Source organism: Pseudopipra pipra, chromosome 17 (assembly GCF_036250125.1).
Source record: "Pseudopipra pipra isolate bDixPip1 chromosome 17, bDixPip1.hap1, whole genome shotgun sequence".
Taxonomy (NCBI): domain Eukaryota; kingdom Metazoa; phylum Chordata; class Aves; order Passeriformes; family Pipridae; genus Pseudopipra; species Pseudopipra pipra.
In genome coordinates this window covers 1,586,214-1,603,330 of record NC_087565.1, presented here as the reverse complement: position 1 = coordinate 1,603,330, position 17,117 = coordinate 1,586,214, and the positions used below count along the sequence as shown (strand labels likewise).

The following is a 17,117-nucleotide window of genomic DNA, read 5'->3' as shown; positions in this document are numbered from 1 at the left end:
GCTAGCCGTGGAGCTGGTTGGCATAATATAAAGTGACAAAGAGCACTGCTCTGGGCTTAAAAAAATAAAGTAAGATCTGAAGACAGCACACAGGCAGGGAAGGGTAGGAACCAGCCTGGAGCAGACTGTGGGGGAGTTTGCTGTAGCACATGACCCTCTGTGCTCAGGACAGCCATGTATCACTAACCTCCTAGTTAACCTCAGCATCCAAGGCCACGAGGGAGGGATCTGTGCTGTGGGCTGAGTTATTATCCTTCCTTATTACTCTCACTTCATCACACAGAGGAGCTGATGAAAGTCACTCCTGGTGCGGTCAGGGAGCCCAGCTCCAGTGAATCTCCAGCTCTGGACACCCAGCTGAGGTGGGCAGCAGGAGATGACGAGGAAGAATGTGCAAGGACTGGTTCATACCATGACAACATCTGCCAGACAGGAGACAGCCTCGGCAGCACAAGGTGGCCAGAAGCATTCCATGGCCCCTAACCCTCTACATGCCACCTGGATTTGTGTGCATATGGCCATGACCTCTATACACCTCCTTCCAAGTAAAGCAGCCACCACAAAGATGCTTTCAAAACCAGCTTTCTGTATTGTGGCTACAAACCCTGCTCACTCGCCTGATTACTTCCTCTCCAAACAAGCACATTACACTGAACTGCTCCTGGTTGTCATTCCCCTCAACACACACCCACTCCACCAAAAATTTCCCCTGCATGGCACAGCATTTTCCCTCCTGGGGAAGTTCTGCTTTGATAGAATGGAGAGGAGTCAGTCTGCCTGGCCCAGGGACCACACACATTGTCCATCCAAGTCACACCTGCATGCACAGTCCCTCAAGCAAACTGATCTTGGGCTTCTGGAAACAGAAAAGAAAATTAAACTCGACCCTCATGTACTTTCCAACCTTGAGAACAAATGTATGTAACTTTACTAACGACATTTTCAAAGTGCGTTGTGTAGATCCACCTCCCTTCCCCACGTTCTGTGGAAACATTCTGTGACTGTATCTCAAGAGAATCAGAGGAAATGCAGTCATCATAGTATGGTTCTGTAAACCCATGGCCATAGAATGGCTTCCTTCATTTTGCCCTTCAAATGTTCAGTCTCAAAATGCCGACATTCTCCTGTCTGGATTAATGCAGAAAATCCATGGGTATATCACATTCATGGAGAGCAACAGGACAAATGGGCCCAGCAAGCAAAAAGGCACCACTGAAATGTCATTTCCTGAAATGACTAACTACTAAACTACAAGGGAGAGAAGCAGAAGAAAAATAAAATGCATGTTGAGAAACACATTTGTTCTGGGCAACGAATTCTAACATTCAAGGTGTGTCAGTTCCCTTCTCCCTTTAAAAATTGCAGTTGGCAGAGAAATAACACAGGCTGGCCACCATTGTTCCTAACCCAGTGCTCAATATGAAGGGTTACCTAACTCTTGTGTTGAAAATAAAAAATAAACAGCTGTCAGTTACCAACACAATGCAAACATGCTGGAAGTGGAAGGGAGTGTCAGCATACAACACATTTGGAGGGTGAGGGAATCACATTTTTACATGACACATCAAGAAACGTCTAGATAATCTTGAGAAGGCCACACACAGGGCCCTTTAGACAATTCTAGATCATAAATCCTGCTGTAGTAGCCAGGAACAGAGATTCTCCAGCCAAGCTCAGCACAGCTCCTACAAGCAGATTTTAGACTGAGCTTGGAGCAGGACTCTTGAGCACAAAGAAACCTTAAGTAGAGTTTTAAAAAAATCTCAGCTCCCAAAGCCCGTTCTGTACTCTTTGGAAAAACACACCTGCACACCACATGGGTGGAGGAAGAGGAGTGACTGAAAACTCTCATCCCGCACTTTGAGCCACTTCATGCCAACTTATTCTGGAAATGTGTGCTCTTAGCCTTACTGTCCCTTCAGCAAAGGTCACCTTAGCACAAATCCTACCTGCCTGGCAAGAGGGAAACAACCCCAGCAAGGATCATTCAGACAGCACCACCCTTTGTACACCAGCTACTAAAATATGGAGCACCTAAATAAACAGCTTCCTTTTTTAGGCCATGATTCCTGAGGAGGAAAAACAATACCCTCCTAGACAGCTATTTCTTACTGAAAGAATTCCTGGCTAAATAGGGCATTCTTTTTCCAGGCTCCTGATAAAGAAGTGACCACAATAGTTGCACGTGATCCGGGTACACCCTCCGGGGGCATCTGCAATGTCCTGGGCACGTTGCCACTTCTCCTTCCCCTGCTGCTCTTCACAACACGCAGGTGTCACACACGAAACAGTCACTGGTTAAAAAAGGACGTTCTAACCAGAAGCCAAGCGAGCAGCACCCTAGAAATCATGATCTCAGTGTTTCCTTTTCCCCTTTAACACATGTTCTCTTCACAGCTGTCTCTGACTTCTATTTGAACTAAAGAGGAAGAAAAGGAAAATTGAGAATGCCCCAATACAGTTTACTTTCCAGGTCCACTTTAAACCTTCTTCCACAGAGCAGGGGTGTGGGGTAAGGCTTCTCATGGGAAGAACACCCTCTTTTCCAGGAGAAGGGTATGGTTCCCTAAGCTGGAGCAGCCTGGAGAGGAGGGACAGCTGAATCAGGAGCACAGACAAACAAAAATGACCATGCCCTCATGAAGGTCAGCCAGGAAACAAATTCACAAACTGGGCTGCAGCTGAGTCTCAGCACAAATGTCTTTGTGCCACAGTACTTCACCACATCATAGGAGTTCTCTGCCTGCCCAGGGCAGGAAGGACCCTCAAATCACACCTCAAGCTCAGCTGCTGCCGTGCCCATGCAATGCCTTCAGTTACAGGCCAGCAACCAAACAGGGAGGAACCTCAAATTCAGAAGGAATTCGAGTCAACCCCTCCTAAAACACCAGCTCACATCTTGTGATCCCAGGGACCTTTGGATAAATCAGTTATTTGGCTGTGGAAAGACACACAGCAATTAATACCAACAGTCCTACCTTGCACTAGCATGGAGTTTTAGTCAGCTATGACTAAACAACCAAAATTTTTGCTGGCATAGGAAAGTCAGTCCTATAAGGGACTATAAAAGAAAGAAGTAAGTGAGAATTAATATCTAAGTGCTGGCTTGCACATCTATGAGAGCCAAGCACAGCAGATTTCAGGAAAGGAAACCAATTTTCTACCTCGAATTAGCAGAGGAAGTGTCGAGTATCACAATTTATGCTCAGCAATGTGCTGTCAGTAGACAGCCCTGACAGGGCCGGGATTTTCCTGTGTTCATTTCTGCACTGGCTGAGCTGGAGCTTCTGCAAAGATAAATTCTCCGAAGGCCCAAGTGAGAACTCAGCAGCAGTGGCTCACGTCCACCACACACTGCCTCTGCCTTGCACAATCCTTTCCAGGAGCAGGTCCGGGAACAAGGAACAAAATGTGTCAAAACTGCCTCGGCACCGTGAAATTCACAGCATGAGGAAAGGAAAACATGCAGCAAAGCCGCTTAGGGAACTTCCCATATGAGGCATGGAAAAAAAGTCATGAGAGACTGTCAGAGATCATAATCTGAGTTCCCGTAGCCAGAATATTCCACACCCACGACTGATGTGAGCCTATCACCTCCCAGAGAAGCTGGAATCCCCTTTGGTCCTCCTCCTCTCTTTTCCAGGTGACAATGGCTCTTGTGGCAACTCCCCCATCCACCGAAACACCCCGGGGCTGCCTCCTCTCCTTTTTCCAGCAAAGAACTTATCTTCAAAATGCTCCATTGTCCCAAGCAGCCTTGGGGATTTTGCTATTCAGTCACAATTCTCATACCTGAAGCCAAGCAAGCAGGATGCCTCACTGAGGCCACCAAAATGAGCTCCGGCAACCAAGAGCTGACCACAGAAGGGGTACAGTAGAGCATGAGGGATTCTGGCACCCGGCCATTTCATGAGGCTAAAGAGAAGAAGCCACAATGTAGCAGAAGAAACCTCCCAAAAGAAGCCAAGCCCTGCACACAACACAGCCCTGTAATGGAAAGGTGCCACCAGGGCATACCAGGACTCAAAACAACATCCTGGTGCCCGGTGGCCTAAAGCTAAAAAATGAGCACAGCTGGGCAGCAGCTGCCAAACGGCCTTGGTGCCTACAGGAACTGCCCTAAAGATGAAAGGAAATACCCCAGGACAATAATTTCTTGTATGTTTGGTATTTGTGTCTTTTTAGCAAGGGCTGCTCTGCCAAGTTATTGAACGCACTGACACCAGCGCAGATGGGCAGGGAGTGGGGTCTGGGGAAGCCTTATCTCCAAAATGCTCCACTGTCCCACCCAGCCTTGGGGATTTTACTATTCAGACACTGAAATTCTCATATCTGAAGCCAAGCAAGCAGGACAGCTCACTGAGGCTACCAGAACAAGACCCAGCGGCCAAGGATTGATCACAGAGGGGGTATGGCAGGGCATCAGGGACTGTCTTTTTAGCAAGGGCTGGCCAGCCAAGTTACTGAATGCACTGGCTCAGGGCAGGGGGCAGGGCTGGGGATGCCCAGGGCAGGTGGATGTGAGAGAGCCAGTGTTGGTCACCAGGCACAGAGCACACGGGCACCACCCACTGCTGACAAACCTCTCCGTGTCACAAACCAAACAGTGCTGGGGCTCCCGGGGTCCCCTCCCCACCACAGTCACCCGAGCAGCACTCGAGGGGTCGGGGCAATGCCCCAGCCCCCAGTGAGCCCCAGTGCTCACAAACAGAAACACACAATAGTCTGAACTGGAAAGGACTCACAAGGATCATGCAGCCCAACTCCTGGCCCTGCACAGACACCCCAACAACCCCACCATGTGCCTGAGAGTGCTGGCCAAGCGCTCCTGGAGCTCTGGCAGCCTTGGGGCCGTGACCACTGCCCTGGGGAGCCTGGTCAGTGCCCCACCACCCTCCGGGGGAAGAACCTTTTTCTAATATCAGCCTAAACCTTCCCTGACACGACTTCAGGCCGTTACCCCCCGAGCAGAGAGCAGCGATCAGTCCCTGCCCCTCCGCTGCCCCGCGTGAGGATGTCGGAGACCACAGCCTCCTCTTCTCCAGGCTGAACAGGCAAAGTGCCCTCAAAGTGGCTCATTATAACAGCCCTTAAGTACAAGCAGCCTTTCCGAAAACAACAAAACCCTCGGCGAACACACAAACGAGACCGGATTGCCCCGTGCCTCGGGGGGCTGCGGGCGGGGCCGGCGCCGGGTCCTCCCGCCCGCCAGGGGGCGCTGCGGCGGCGGCGCGGCCCGGGCGGCGCGCGGCGGGCCGACCATGGCGGCGCAGTTCCGCAGCTACGTGTGGGACCCCGCGCTGATCGTGGCACAGATGGTGCTGCTGCAGGCGGGCTACTACAGCTCGCTCGGGCTCTGGCTCGCCCTCCTCGGCACCCTGGGCAGCACCGGGCCCTCCCTCCAGCAGGTCTTCAGCGACGAGGTGAGGGCGCGCCCCGGGAAGCCGCCGTGGGCACACAGGCCTCTAGAGCGGGGTGGGAGTGTGCTGAGGGAGTCAGACCCCGCTGAGCACCGGAGCACCGTGGTGTGGGGGCAGAGGTCCTCCAGCCCCGTGTAGCTGCCCCCCAGCACACAGACCCGCTGTCTGTGTGGGTGCCCCCAGAATAGAGCTCTCCCTTTGAATAGGGGGTGCCCCGGGGTAGAGACAGCACCTCGATGTGCAGATGGTACCCTGGGTTAGAGACAGTACCCCCATATAGAGACAGACACCCTGTATAGGTTGGTACCCCTGTGTAGAAACACCACCTCGCTGTATAGGGGATACCCCCTTATAGAGACAAACACCCTGTATAGGAACCCCAGTATAAAGGCAACTGCCCCTGCCCATATAGGTAACCCCAGTATGGACCCCCCCTCCCCGGTCTAAGAGGTTCCCATCAGCATAGAACTAGACCTTTCCCTTTCCCATAGGTTCCCCCAGACATTCAGACAGAGCTGCCCAGGCTCCTGGTGTAGTTCCTGATCCGTGTGGGGCCGTGCTGATGTGGCTGGGCCACGGGAGCAGATTTTGGGCTGAGATTTGTGCCGCGGGTTCCTACTAATAGTCCCATGTAGATTTTAGGCTTCTCAACCCCGCCGGGGAGGCTCTCCATGATGGCTTTCATCCTCAATGCACTCACCTGGTAAGTCTGCAGCCAGCTGGAGCACCTGCGTCTTGTCCTTCCTTAACGTTGAACCATAAGAGAATTCAGTGTGATGTCCTGCCTCTCTGAAAGCATCTCCCAAAATCCCTGTGCCTGGTCGAGCATGTCTGCTGAGGGCAGTTGGGAACTGCTGACTCCTGGCTTTCTAGAACCTGGAAAAGTCATTTAACTTCACTGCCTCAATTTCCCAGCTGGGAATGAGGTTTGCTTCTGTGAGAGATTTTACTGAAAGTTAGAATTAATGGATCTCAGCAAACAGTGATCTGTAAAGATTTATGAATTTTGCCACTGCACAGAGATTACTGGGGGAGATAGTTTAAAAGTTCCTGCCTGTTTTTGCACTAAAATCTCTTTTCCCTGCCATCATGTAATTAAAAAGCTGTAAGAATGTAAGTCTTGCTGCAGTGGTCGGGAGAGAGGCCAAACCCAACCTATTCTTAAAACATTTGAAGAAGTTTTAAAACTGCTAAATAACCAGCACTGCTGACAGCTCTTGCTGCACCCCCTTTTCCACGGGCCCAGCGCATCTCATTCACCTCCTGCCTTTACCTTTGCAGCGCCCTGGCCTTGCTGTACTTCATCCGCCGCGGGAAGCAGTGCCTGGATTTCACGGTCACGGTGCACTTCTTCCACCTCCTGGGCTGCTGGATCTACAACTCGCGCTTCCCGTCTTCGCTGACGTGGTGGCTGGTGCACGTGGTGTGCACGGCGCTGATGGCGGCCATCGGGGAGTACCTGTGCATGCGGATAGAGCTGCGGGAGATCCCCCTCAACTCCGCCCCCAAGTCCAACGTATAGACTCGCCCAACGACAGACACTGCCGTTGTCTGCAGCACAATGCATCCGACATGCCTCAGAATCATCCCTGAAGAAGCACAGCAGGTCTGTTGAGACTTTGTTATTAATTTTCTTTTTTTTCCCTCCCCGGACCTCGGTGGCTGCATGAGTGTGAGCATCTCCTCTGGCATCAGCTGGCAGCGGGGGAGGAGCAGATGTTTATTTTGCTAACACGAAGCATTAATGTGACTGTATGGAGAGTGTGCCCTTCAACTCTTCGCTCAAGAGACTGTTAAAAGCCAGGTAGCAAAACTTGGTGCGTGAGGAGCATTTGGAATCTAACGATGTGGGAGTGCCCTGTGTGGGGAACACGATGGTCAGCTCTTCTTGCGGGAGCTGGCACGGTGAGCAGTGGGGCTGGGAGCTGCTGCTTCCAATCTGTGACTGATTTGGGCTTTGGTTGGGAGAGGAGTCAAAGAAGTGAATGGATGGGGAAAAGGAAAATAGTTGTACTTACCTGAATCACCAGCTGAGTCACTAAATAACCTATAACGTTAGATGGGTTTGTTTGCTGTTTCCATGTTTGATACATAGAGGTGACAGAGGGCAGTTTGCTGAAGAAACCTTTTGTAATAATAAAAACATTATGTTGCTGTGTGTGTGTTATGGCTCTCCTGGGAAGCTGAGCCCTTCAAGGAGTACCATGAGTGTCTGTATCATGGCAACAGAAGGATGCAGCCAGAGAACACCTGGCTGTGAGATGCCCGCTGTCTGGGGCACATAACATTTCCTACAATAAACATTGCATACCTCTGCTCTGAAAGGAAGGCATCAGTGAGTGCTGTCTTGGAAGTCAGCTGGCATAATCCCACTTTGGGAGCAGTGCCAGCAGTCCAGGGTCTCTCCATGTTCAACCTGAGGCTGGAGGTGTCCTGGAGCCACCTGCTGCTCTTCCCACTTGTCTGGGTGTTCCTGCCCGGCTTCAGAATTCTAGCAACAGATCTGGTTTGGTAGAGGTGATGTTAAATAAGAGACTGCTGTTATTTCTCGAAATAACAGAATGTCCCTTTATTTAGAGACACTTCAAACAAACTTCACCAGGCAGTGACACCCCCTTACTGCTGAGGGGCCAGGGCTCAGTGGTTCCTCCAGATCCCACAGCCCAAGCAGGGAGACCCACATCCTGCCTGGATTCTGCTGAGGAATGACCAGTTTGTGCAATCCCAAACAAGGACCAAGCCAGGTCTAAAGACAGATTTTTTTCCTGTGCAGCATCTTACTGCAGTAACTTCCCTTTGTACATTAATATTTGTAATGTTAACTTGCATAAGTTATTTGCTAATTCAACTTGTTGAAAAGTGGTGGGATGATGTGGAGATACAGAAGTTGATAAACTCTTTAAAGCTGCTCTTTTGACTTTGTTCTTGGGGAATGAGCTGTATTTCAGTCCCTGCTCTCACACTCAGACACTGTAAATTGAGGCAGGATAACATCCTGTGCTTTACATACCCAGCAGGGCTGCCTCAGAGCAGGATTTCTGTCTAAACAAATGTAACCAGCACTTTTTATATTCTGGGATTTCACCAGGAGCCCTTCCTGACCAAAACCCCTGTAAGCAGAGTTTCAAACAGCAGCAGCCTTTCAAAGGGAAGAGTTTACACAAGTGTTTTTCTGGGCAGGAGCCAGCCTGGAGGGCCACCCTGAGGTCACTTCCTAGGGCTGCCCTTACAGCAAGACAGTCCATCCCTTCTCAAAATCAGCTCAGTTCTCATATACAGGGATACTTGCCTTTCTCCCAGTCACCTCAGCCTGGATATAAACTGGTCTCCAGTAGGTGCCAGTATCTCCCTCAGAAAAGAGGAGCAGGAGTGTGCCTGTGGTTGGGATCAGGGCAGAGCAGAGGGCAGTTCTGCCTCGGGGTGACAAGCACTGACAGTGTTGTTAGTCATCTTTTAAGACTCCCTCAGGGTCATTTTGTCCTCTCCTGCTTTTTATTGCTATTCTTGAGAAAGAACATCCCAGTCCTGCAGGGACAGGGAAAGTTTGCAGGTTTACCTCAAGGCTTAACACCACACCAAAGTGTGGTGTGAACTCTGTGTTCTTTGGGGTTGTTCTTAGGGTAAGTGGGAGCTAAAGACTAATTACAGTGAACATGAGACCAAGGAGAGAAAGCCACATTCTTCCAGCTGATCCCCGAGTTGCTGTGAGCCCATATTAACAGAGCTGCTCCCTTTGTTCCCCTGCAAGAACAGAGATGAAGACTTTGGACCAAGGAACACTTACCCTTTCTTTTTGAATGCATAAGATATGCTGTAACTGCTTCAGCAGCCTCCCTGGGGGGTGAAATCTGGGTACTTTGCATCTGGAGAGGCTCAGAGAGTCTCTCTGAACCAGGAGAAGAATCCTTGACAAATGTGGATTTCACACTGAGGCTGCAGGACACCCCAGGAGCTGCACTGCATCAGCAGGAATGTGCTGTAGGGTCAGAAATGCTTTCTGAAAGGCTGCTGACTGCCCAGGGGGACTGAATCTGGGTACTACTTTTTTTTAAAGGAATTCTACTGTAATTGTCCTAGTCATAGAGGAAGTTCTGCTAAAAATGAAATATTGATTGAGGAAACTCATCACTCCCTTACTGTGAGACCTAATTTTCTCTCACATGCTTTCAGTCAGATTTAGAAGCACCTTTGGCTTTAAAAAAAATCTGCTGCTCCATACCAGAACAGTGACAGATGGTCTTTGTTTCTTAATGAATCTTTGGGTTTTTTTGTGTGCAATAGTTGAGGGATTTGCTTCCAGGGAAGATATGTCCCAACACCTGCTCTTCTCAAAGACAGTGGCAGTGTCAGCCAGCCATTGGCATCCGTGGTTTTGCAAAAAGAAGACTTGGAGATCTGAGAATTTTACCTTCCCTTTCCTCAAAGCTGTTTTAGAGTAGAAAGTTTTAACAGAGAGGAACTCCAAATTCAAAGAGAAGGTAAGAGTTGTGGGATATTGGGGGGGACTGTGCTTATTTGTTTTCCTAAAGGCATTAAACAACTGTTCTAAACAAAGAGCAAGTACAGGATTTGGATCCAAAACACTCCAGCCTTGGTTGTACATGACACTCACCTGCTTCAGCTTTCCCCAGCTACAAGCCACAGGCAGGACAAGAGATAACAGGGCAGGGGGAACAGGATCAAACAACAAACACTGCTGTTGGAGCGGAAGAAGAATTAAAGAATGAAGCATCTGAGTGGTTCACTCCAGGTTTTGCCGTGCTCTGGTTTCCCCTGTCTCCACTGCTCACCCTAAGGCTTTGTGCCCCAGATGCTCAGTACTGAGTACATAAGTAACAACTCTGTTTGCAGGAAGTCAAGTTGCACCGTCTGAACACCAGCTGCTCCTCCCTGACTTATTTCTTGGAATTTGCCTCAATGGATTTGTTCCCTCCTGCTGCTGCAGGAGCAGAGTGTTGATGGTAGTGAAGGTAAGAGGAAGAACACGTGAGTGCCAAAGGAGAGCAGTATGACCCAGCACCACTGGGTCTACATCCTTTGCTGTAGAAGCTTGCCCACCACCTGGAATCCATCCAGTGGGATCTGTGGGGCTGGCAGGGCCCTGGGTCCCCTGCTCACATTGTAGAGTACATCCCCCACTACTTACAGCTCCCATGACCCCATGCAGCCAGGAGGGCACAGAGCTCCAGCAGCATCCTTAAAACACAGACTGCCTTGGACTGCCCAAGAATATTGCTGTGTTTCTCTAACATATTCAGAAATCACTTGCAAACACCCCTCTGTTCCAAATACTTGCAGGCTTGTACTGAAGCTGCAAAACTAACATTCTGAGCCACAAAAGAAGAAATTGTGCTGTCAAGCAAAAGCCAGGACAACCAACTTCTACCATGCTATAGGCTCTACAACACATTTTAATACTCTGGAATTACACACTTCTACCCACAGAGCTGCTTACAGGTACCTTGGGGAAAGCTTCAAAGCAGGAGTTGCTATAAATCCCTTTTGTCCTGCCTTGACACTCTCCCTCAATCAAAATATTTTTACTCTCTATGTCCTTAGAAAAGGGATTTACACATAACACAGGAGTTACTCAGGAATCCAGATGTGTGCAAGACAAGTCATGCAACTGTGATTATTCTTCAGCAGGGGTTTCACCATGTCCTTAAAGCAAAAGGGCCAATACAGGGCAGAAGGTCTCCCTTCTGCCTGTGACAGGACAGACACCACCCCCCTGCACCTCACAGAACAGTGGTAAAAATGCCCATCTTGTTCTCAGTGCCCAAATCCAAAACTTGGAGAGTTGATCTGGTGGAAAGAGTCAGCAAAGTAAACAGGTTTCCTTCCAGTAGCCATAGAAGAGTGGGAAGAGTCCAACATTTGCCATTTTTCCAGAATTTATCACTTTTCCCTAAATCCTCTGCCCCATACCTATAAGCTCCCAAATTCTCCAGACAGCCAGATCTGTGTCTATGTCTTGAAGCAGAAGTGGACAGGCATTATTCCAAATTACAGACCAACAGGAACACCCAGGAGATTCTGCCAAGCTCTCCCATGTCCCACAGGCACAGGATGGAGCCGAGTGTCTCTGAGCTCCACACAGGATATTCCTCAGGTTTGGAAAAAGGATCAGAAAGATGCCAGGGCACAAACTGCCACTGCTTTTGATGGGATACTCACAGAGCTGCAGTTTATAAGTTCACCCAAGTGACGATGAGGGGGATACTGAGGATGGAAACGTTGGGAACGTGGGTCCAGGCAGAGCTTTGGGCCATGCTGGGGCTGCAGAGGTCGAACAAGCTGCCTTGAAATCTGTTTTTTCGGGACTCCCTTCTCAGCATCTCCCAGACAGCTGCTGCTTCCTTCTGGCATTCCCAGAGTGCCGTCAGGGCACAGGTGTGGAATTCATCCCAGTACCTGCAGCCAGGGGAGACACCACACTGTCAGTCCCTTTGCATTCCCACAGTGTGGATGCCAGGCAGAGCCTCTCTGCCCCGATCCTGCCCTCTGAGCAGCGACAACCCCTGTGTTTTGTGCAAGTTGCCCAGACTATTCATCCCCTCCATCATCTGCCAGAGTATCTTGGCTAAAACTCCAAACCTCAAAACACTGAAATTATTTAATCTCCCCCCCCATCTTGGGAAGTCAATAAAATTCATTATTTTCCATCAACAAATGTTTCCCTTCAGCACCAAGCACCCTGAGTATCTCACACAGGCTGCAAACAAAGGCCCAGTGCATCTCATTCATTGCTTTCTCCAAGCTTTCTCCAAGAGGAGTCAAGGGCAAATGGGAGCACAAAGCACAGAGAAGGACAACAGCTCCCACAGAGCATTGCAGCATTAACTGAGGTATGGGCAGGGGCAGGAGGAGTTATTCGCTGTGTTCTCATTAGAATCATCTCTGTTTATCTGCTGGATATTGCCTGTGTCAGTAGATGTTCAGTGTACAGAGGCTTCTGGGAGGAAAAAAGCAAGACAGGCAAAGATAACCCATAGTCCTGCAGGAGTAAACTGGGAGCTGCTCACTGAAGACCCCTTTGCCTGCTTCTCCTGTGGACAGCAACTTGGGTTTTATTTTCTCTTCAAGACTAGAACCAGGCAGGGAAAAGCCCCAGCAGAAACAGAGCTGAAAACCACAGCCCCCAAGAAAACTCTCATAGGAGGGACACAGTGACACCACCCCACCCATCCCAACACACAGGGGCCGGTGCCACAGGGGGTGACCCCATGATGCATTCACCCAGAGCAGTATCCAGCCAGCCAAGGCTTTATCCCTTCCCTGTGCTCCTTCCTTACCTTTGGTGAAGCCCCATGGGGGCTCTGTAGCAGCTGGGTTTGAGCCCTTTCCAGTGAGCTCCCTGCCCACCGGTGCCAGGCTGAGCAGGGTGGGGTGGGTTCCAGCTGTCTGGGACAAGGACAGCAGGGACCAGGCTGGGCCATGTCCCCCCTATATGGTGTGAGGGAGGACCAGAACAAGCACCCTCCTCGTTTTTTTTGGCTGCTGAGTATGGGACAACCAGACTCTGTACCAGACTCCCCAAAGGCTTCCCCAGGGGGCTTCCCAGGCTGTGCCAGCCCCCAGCCCAGAGCAAGCCCCAGGCACCCCTGCCCTCCCCTGCACCTCAGCTCTGCTGTCCTGTCCACATGGGCTGGGGCTTGGCACCATCTCCAGCCCCCAGCAAGCTGGGACTGCCCAGAGGACAGGAGCAATTCCTCTGTCACCTTCCCTGTGTGTGCCAGGACACCAGGCACACGTGCCACCCCTGGGGAAGGGGCTGCAGCCCAGCTGGATGAGCAGGGACCCTGCAGACTGGCAGGGGCCAGCTCAGTGTTGTGTGGGTGCCCTGTGCTGGAGATGACGCCCTGTGCACACAGGCAAACATGAACACTCTGCTTGCTTAGCTGTCCTACAGGGGCTTACATCAGAACACCAGCTGTGAGAGAGTTCATTAAACCGAGTCACTGTGGCAGAATAAACGTTCCCAGATAATGAGAAAACCTGGTGCCAACCCAGGCAAACTCTGGCACTCCTGAGCTGCAGCAGCAGAAGGCAGCTCTGCCAGGTGAGAGTTAAACCCGGCCCATGTCTTCAGGCAAAAGAAGGTTGGAGGAAGGTGAAGGGGGGTGGCAGCTCCTGCCTGGATCTGCTTTCAGCAGGATGGCAGTTCCCAGTGCTTCACCCTTCACAGCCCCCATCTGCTCAGGCAGACTGTTGGTAAGTGAGTTGCTGCTCTAGGGCAGCACCACACAGAGCTGAGACACCACCAGCTCCCACAGCAGCTCCTGGTTCCGTGTCCGTTCCTCACCCACACTCCTGGAGAGGGGACCACAGCACCAGGAATGCAAACAGCAGTGGATAAGACTGAGGGTCAAAGGCAAATAATTCAGAAGTATGGCAGGGAGCAGGGACATTATCAGCTTGCTCCTCCAGGCACAGCAAGCCTGGCTAGCAGTGCATTAGGACCAGGAGAAGAAGCTGGCATGTCCCTGAAGGTGCAGAGCAAGGAAGATTCCAGGACCTGTTCTTCAGTGGTTTGTGCCCCAGAGCTGTCAGAAAACCTCAATTTGCACATTTCACACGAGCTTCAGCAAAGGAATCGCTCCTCCAGCAGTCAATGGCAGCACGGGCTGGGCTGCCTGCTCAGGTGTGTTTTCATACCAAGAAGCTTCATTTAACAAAACAAGAAAGGTATCAATTGCTGTCCAAACCAGAGCAGGCCCCATTTCAACCCAGCCTTAGGCACGTCCCAGAGACACTGTTCATCCGAGCCAGGCTGTCTCCTGGAGAAGGGGGAATACAGAGCAGGTCACAGCCCGCAGGGTGGTTTCCAGCAGCTTGGAAAACCTGACCCCAGGGCACTCAGTCCTCTGCCTGGCCCTGCCAGGTTTCCACTGCCCCCAGGCATGTGGGTTTTCCCTTCACTGCTGTCTGCATTTCCTTGTAACTCCTGTTCACTCCCCACAGCTCACTGCTGGGGACACAGGGCTGCCTCCTTCTCTGCAGACACTTCCACCTTGCTGCTTCTTTCCCCAAACCTGCCCACCACCACCCCTCCTTACCCAGCTCTTCTTCAGTTCTGCTCAAGTTAACACCGTCCTGACACTGTCATCTCAGGGCATTGCTACAAACTCAGGAAAACCAGGGCTGGGCAAATCCAAGCCTGAAGGACAAAGGGTCAGGGCTGGGAGGGACAAGGCTGGCTTTGGCAGCAGGACCCACCAGGGGCTGGGTGCAGGCTGCTCCTGGCAGCGCTGGGCCCTGGGGCAGAGCAGCCACCTGCACATCACTGCCTGAGACCCGGGGTCCAGGGGAGACTTTCCTGGGGAGCAGAGCGGGCCAGGTCCCACCAGCCCTGCTCCTCCCAGCTGCAGGAGTGCAGAAGCTGGCAGGACAAGTTCTAGGGGCTGGAGGTCCTTGACCAGGGAGACAAACTCCAGTGGGAGATAAGCAGGAGATGGACAGATGGACAGACAAAGGAAGGGAGCTCACCAGGTCTATCTGAAAGCAGAGTGAGGTGTGGAACACATGGGTATGTGCAGGCACGACAGGACCCGGGAGGGCTGGAGGAAAAGACTTCACACAAGGGCAATACTAAAAACCACGCTGGCCATGCACTGTACTCACCTGCAGACTCGGTGCAGCCCCTGCAGCTCGATGCCCTCCTCCTCCTCGTAGGTGGCCATGCTGTCCCCCAGCCTGAGGACGCAGTCCGAGAGGCCCCGGTAAGCGTCGGCACAGGCGGGTCCCGCTGCCAGCAGCCCGGCCAGGTGCCCTGCCAGCACCGGAGGGCCAAGTGAGCAGGGCATCTCTGGGGATGGAGCCCACCTCCGCGCCGGGGTGTCCCGGCCCCTTCCACAGCGGACGGCCCCGAGCCCCCGCCGGCCCCCGCCCGAGCCCGGCGCTGCCGTGTTCGCCGAGAGCCCGGTGGGCACGGGGTGACCCCCGCCCAGTCTGCCCGGGATGAGCTCCCGGCCCGGGGCGGCGGGCAGGGACCGGCGGGGGGCACGGCCAGGGAGAGCCGCGAGGACCCGGCCCGGGACGGAGGGAGAGAAGGAGGGAGGCAGGGAAGAAGAGAAGGAGAGAGAGAAGGAAGGGACCCCTCATGGCATCGACCCCCTCCCGGACAGCCCAGACACCCTCTCACCCAGGGCGAGGAGCAGCACGGCCGGACCCCTCCGCTGCCCCATCCCGCCGCCGGCTCCGCCCGGGCTCGGGCTCCAGCCCCGCTGCCGGTGCCGCTGCCCGCACCCCCGGGGCCGGCAGCGCTCCCCTCTCTCCCGCCTCCGCGGGGAGGGCGCCCGACCCCGGTCGCCGCTAATAAGCGGCTTCGGCCGCGGCTAATTAAGGAGGAGGCTGGGCCGAGGCTAACGAGCGCTCGGGGGCACCCCCGGGCCCAGCCCCCGCACCCCCGGGATCCCGCACCCCTGCCCCTCCCAGCATCGCATTCCCCGGCACTCTCTGCAGCACCCACGGCTCCCACACCCTGCACCCCTTCCGGGACCCTGCACCCATGGGGCCCATGGCACCCCAGAAACAGCACCCTCACACCAAAGCCCCCCGGCCCCTCCCCATCACAGCCTGCACCGCCCACCCCACGTGTCCCCCCGAGTGGGGGACATGGGCCCGTGCCCGCTGCCAGCAGCAGGAATCCGGGCAGGGCAAGGATCCCTCGCTGGGCTTTGGGTTCTGGACTGGCACAGGTTAAGTCAATGCTGGGTGGGAAGCAAAGCCCGGAGAGCTTGGAGATTCAAAGCCTTAAACATCAGCACCTACAGCTCCAAAACCTTCTGTCCAGATCCTGCCTCCAGCCATTCCCAAGGCTGTCATGGCCTTCCGGGCATCCACTGGGATTTTGCATCCCCCTGGCCTGATCCCGGCTCTCACCCCAGGAGTCCCCTTTGCTCCCACAGGAAGGGAAGCACGAGGTTTCCTGCCTGCTTTGGGGGCTTCACTGCAGGGGCTGGTCACCCACCCTGGAGCTGCTCCATGGGGTGCCTGGGCCATCCCCCATCTCAGCTCAGAGATCCCTGTGCTCCAACAAGCACAGGCTCCAAAGCAAACCCTTGGAATGGGGACACAGCATCCGTGTCACTCTGGCAAAAATTTATTTACAGACAAGCACCACGTGCCCCATCTCCATTGGTCTTGGAAGACAAGCAAGTGGCACAGTTATTTCAGTCAGGCTATTGATGCACATTCCATGTGCCACCAGCCTGGGATATGCAGGGGAGTGTCTGACCCAGAGGTGCCACTGCAGGGTATGTGGCAGTTCCCAACACAAGCCACCATCCTCTGCACTACCACAGCCCCTGTTACCCAAAGCAACTCCAGAGCCCTGCAAATGTTCCTGCAGAGCAGAACTGGCCAGCCCTGAGTGGCTCCTGGATTCCTGAGGGCTGGATCAGTACCTGACTTCTTCAACAAAGGGGGTCAATGGCTGGGAAGGGCTGGAACAGGTGACCCCCAGCTCTGCCACTGACATGCTGCAAGGCCTTTGTCACCTCTGTTGATGCAGGAGGATTAAAAAAAGCTGCCTGGCCCAGTGAAGTTGGTACATTTACTGGGGGCAAACACATCACCGCTGAACATGGCTTGCAGCATGGCTGGGAAGGAGCCAGCCTGCCCAAACTATGGGGCAAGAAGGCAAGAGTGCAGGGCAAGGGGGCTTCCCTCAGCCCAGCCTGATGCAGGACTTCC

General features: G+C 52.9%; 2 protein-coding genes across 3 annotated transcripts; one reads left to right on the top strand and one right to left on the bottom strand.

Moving 5' to 3' along the window:
• Window positions 1–5,237: 5,237 nt before the first annotated feature.
• On the top strand, window positions 5,238–7,578 carry SYS1 (SYS1 golgi trafficking protein). Of its 2 annotated transcripts, XM_064673627.1 has the most exons (3): window positions 5,238–5,423; window positions 6,056–6,123; window positions 6,702–7,578. In XM_064673627.1, exons 1-3 carry the CDS (start codon window positions 5,262–5,264, stop codon window positions 6,940–6,942), a joined length of 471 nt encoding a protein of 156 aa, XP_064529697.1. In that variant the 5' UTR covers window positions 5,238–5,261; the 3' UTR covers window positions 6,943–7,578. The 2 variants fall into 2 exon arrangements, with proteins under 2 accessions (XP_064529697.1, XP_064529696.1); XM_064673626.1 differs by lacking the exon at window positions 6,056–6,123 and having other exon boundaries at window positions 5,241–5,423.
• On the bottom strand, window positions 7,066–15,888 carry LOC135423425 (neuritin-like). Its single transcript, XM_064673628.1, has 3 exons — window positions 15,565–15,888; window positions 15,045–15,192; window positions 7,066–11,834 (listed from the first exon to the last, which is right to left on the bottom strand). Exons 1-3 carry the CDS (start codon window positions 15,605–15,607, stop codon window positions 11,609–11,611), a joined length of 417 nt encoding a protein of 138 aa, XP_064529698.1. The 5' UTR covers window positions 15,608–15,888; the 3' UTR covers window positions 7,066–11,608.
• Between the last annotated feature and the right edge of the window lie 1,229 nt (window positions 15,889–17,117).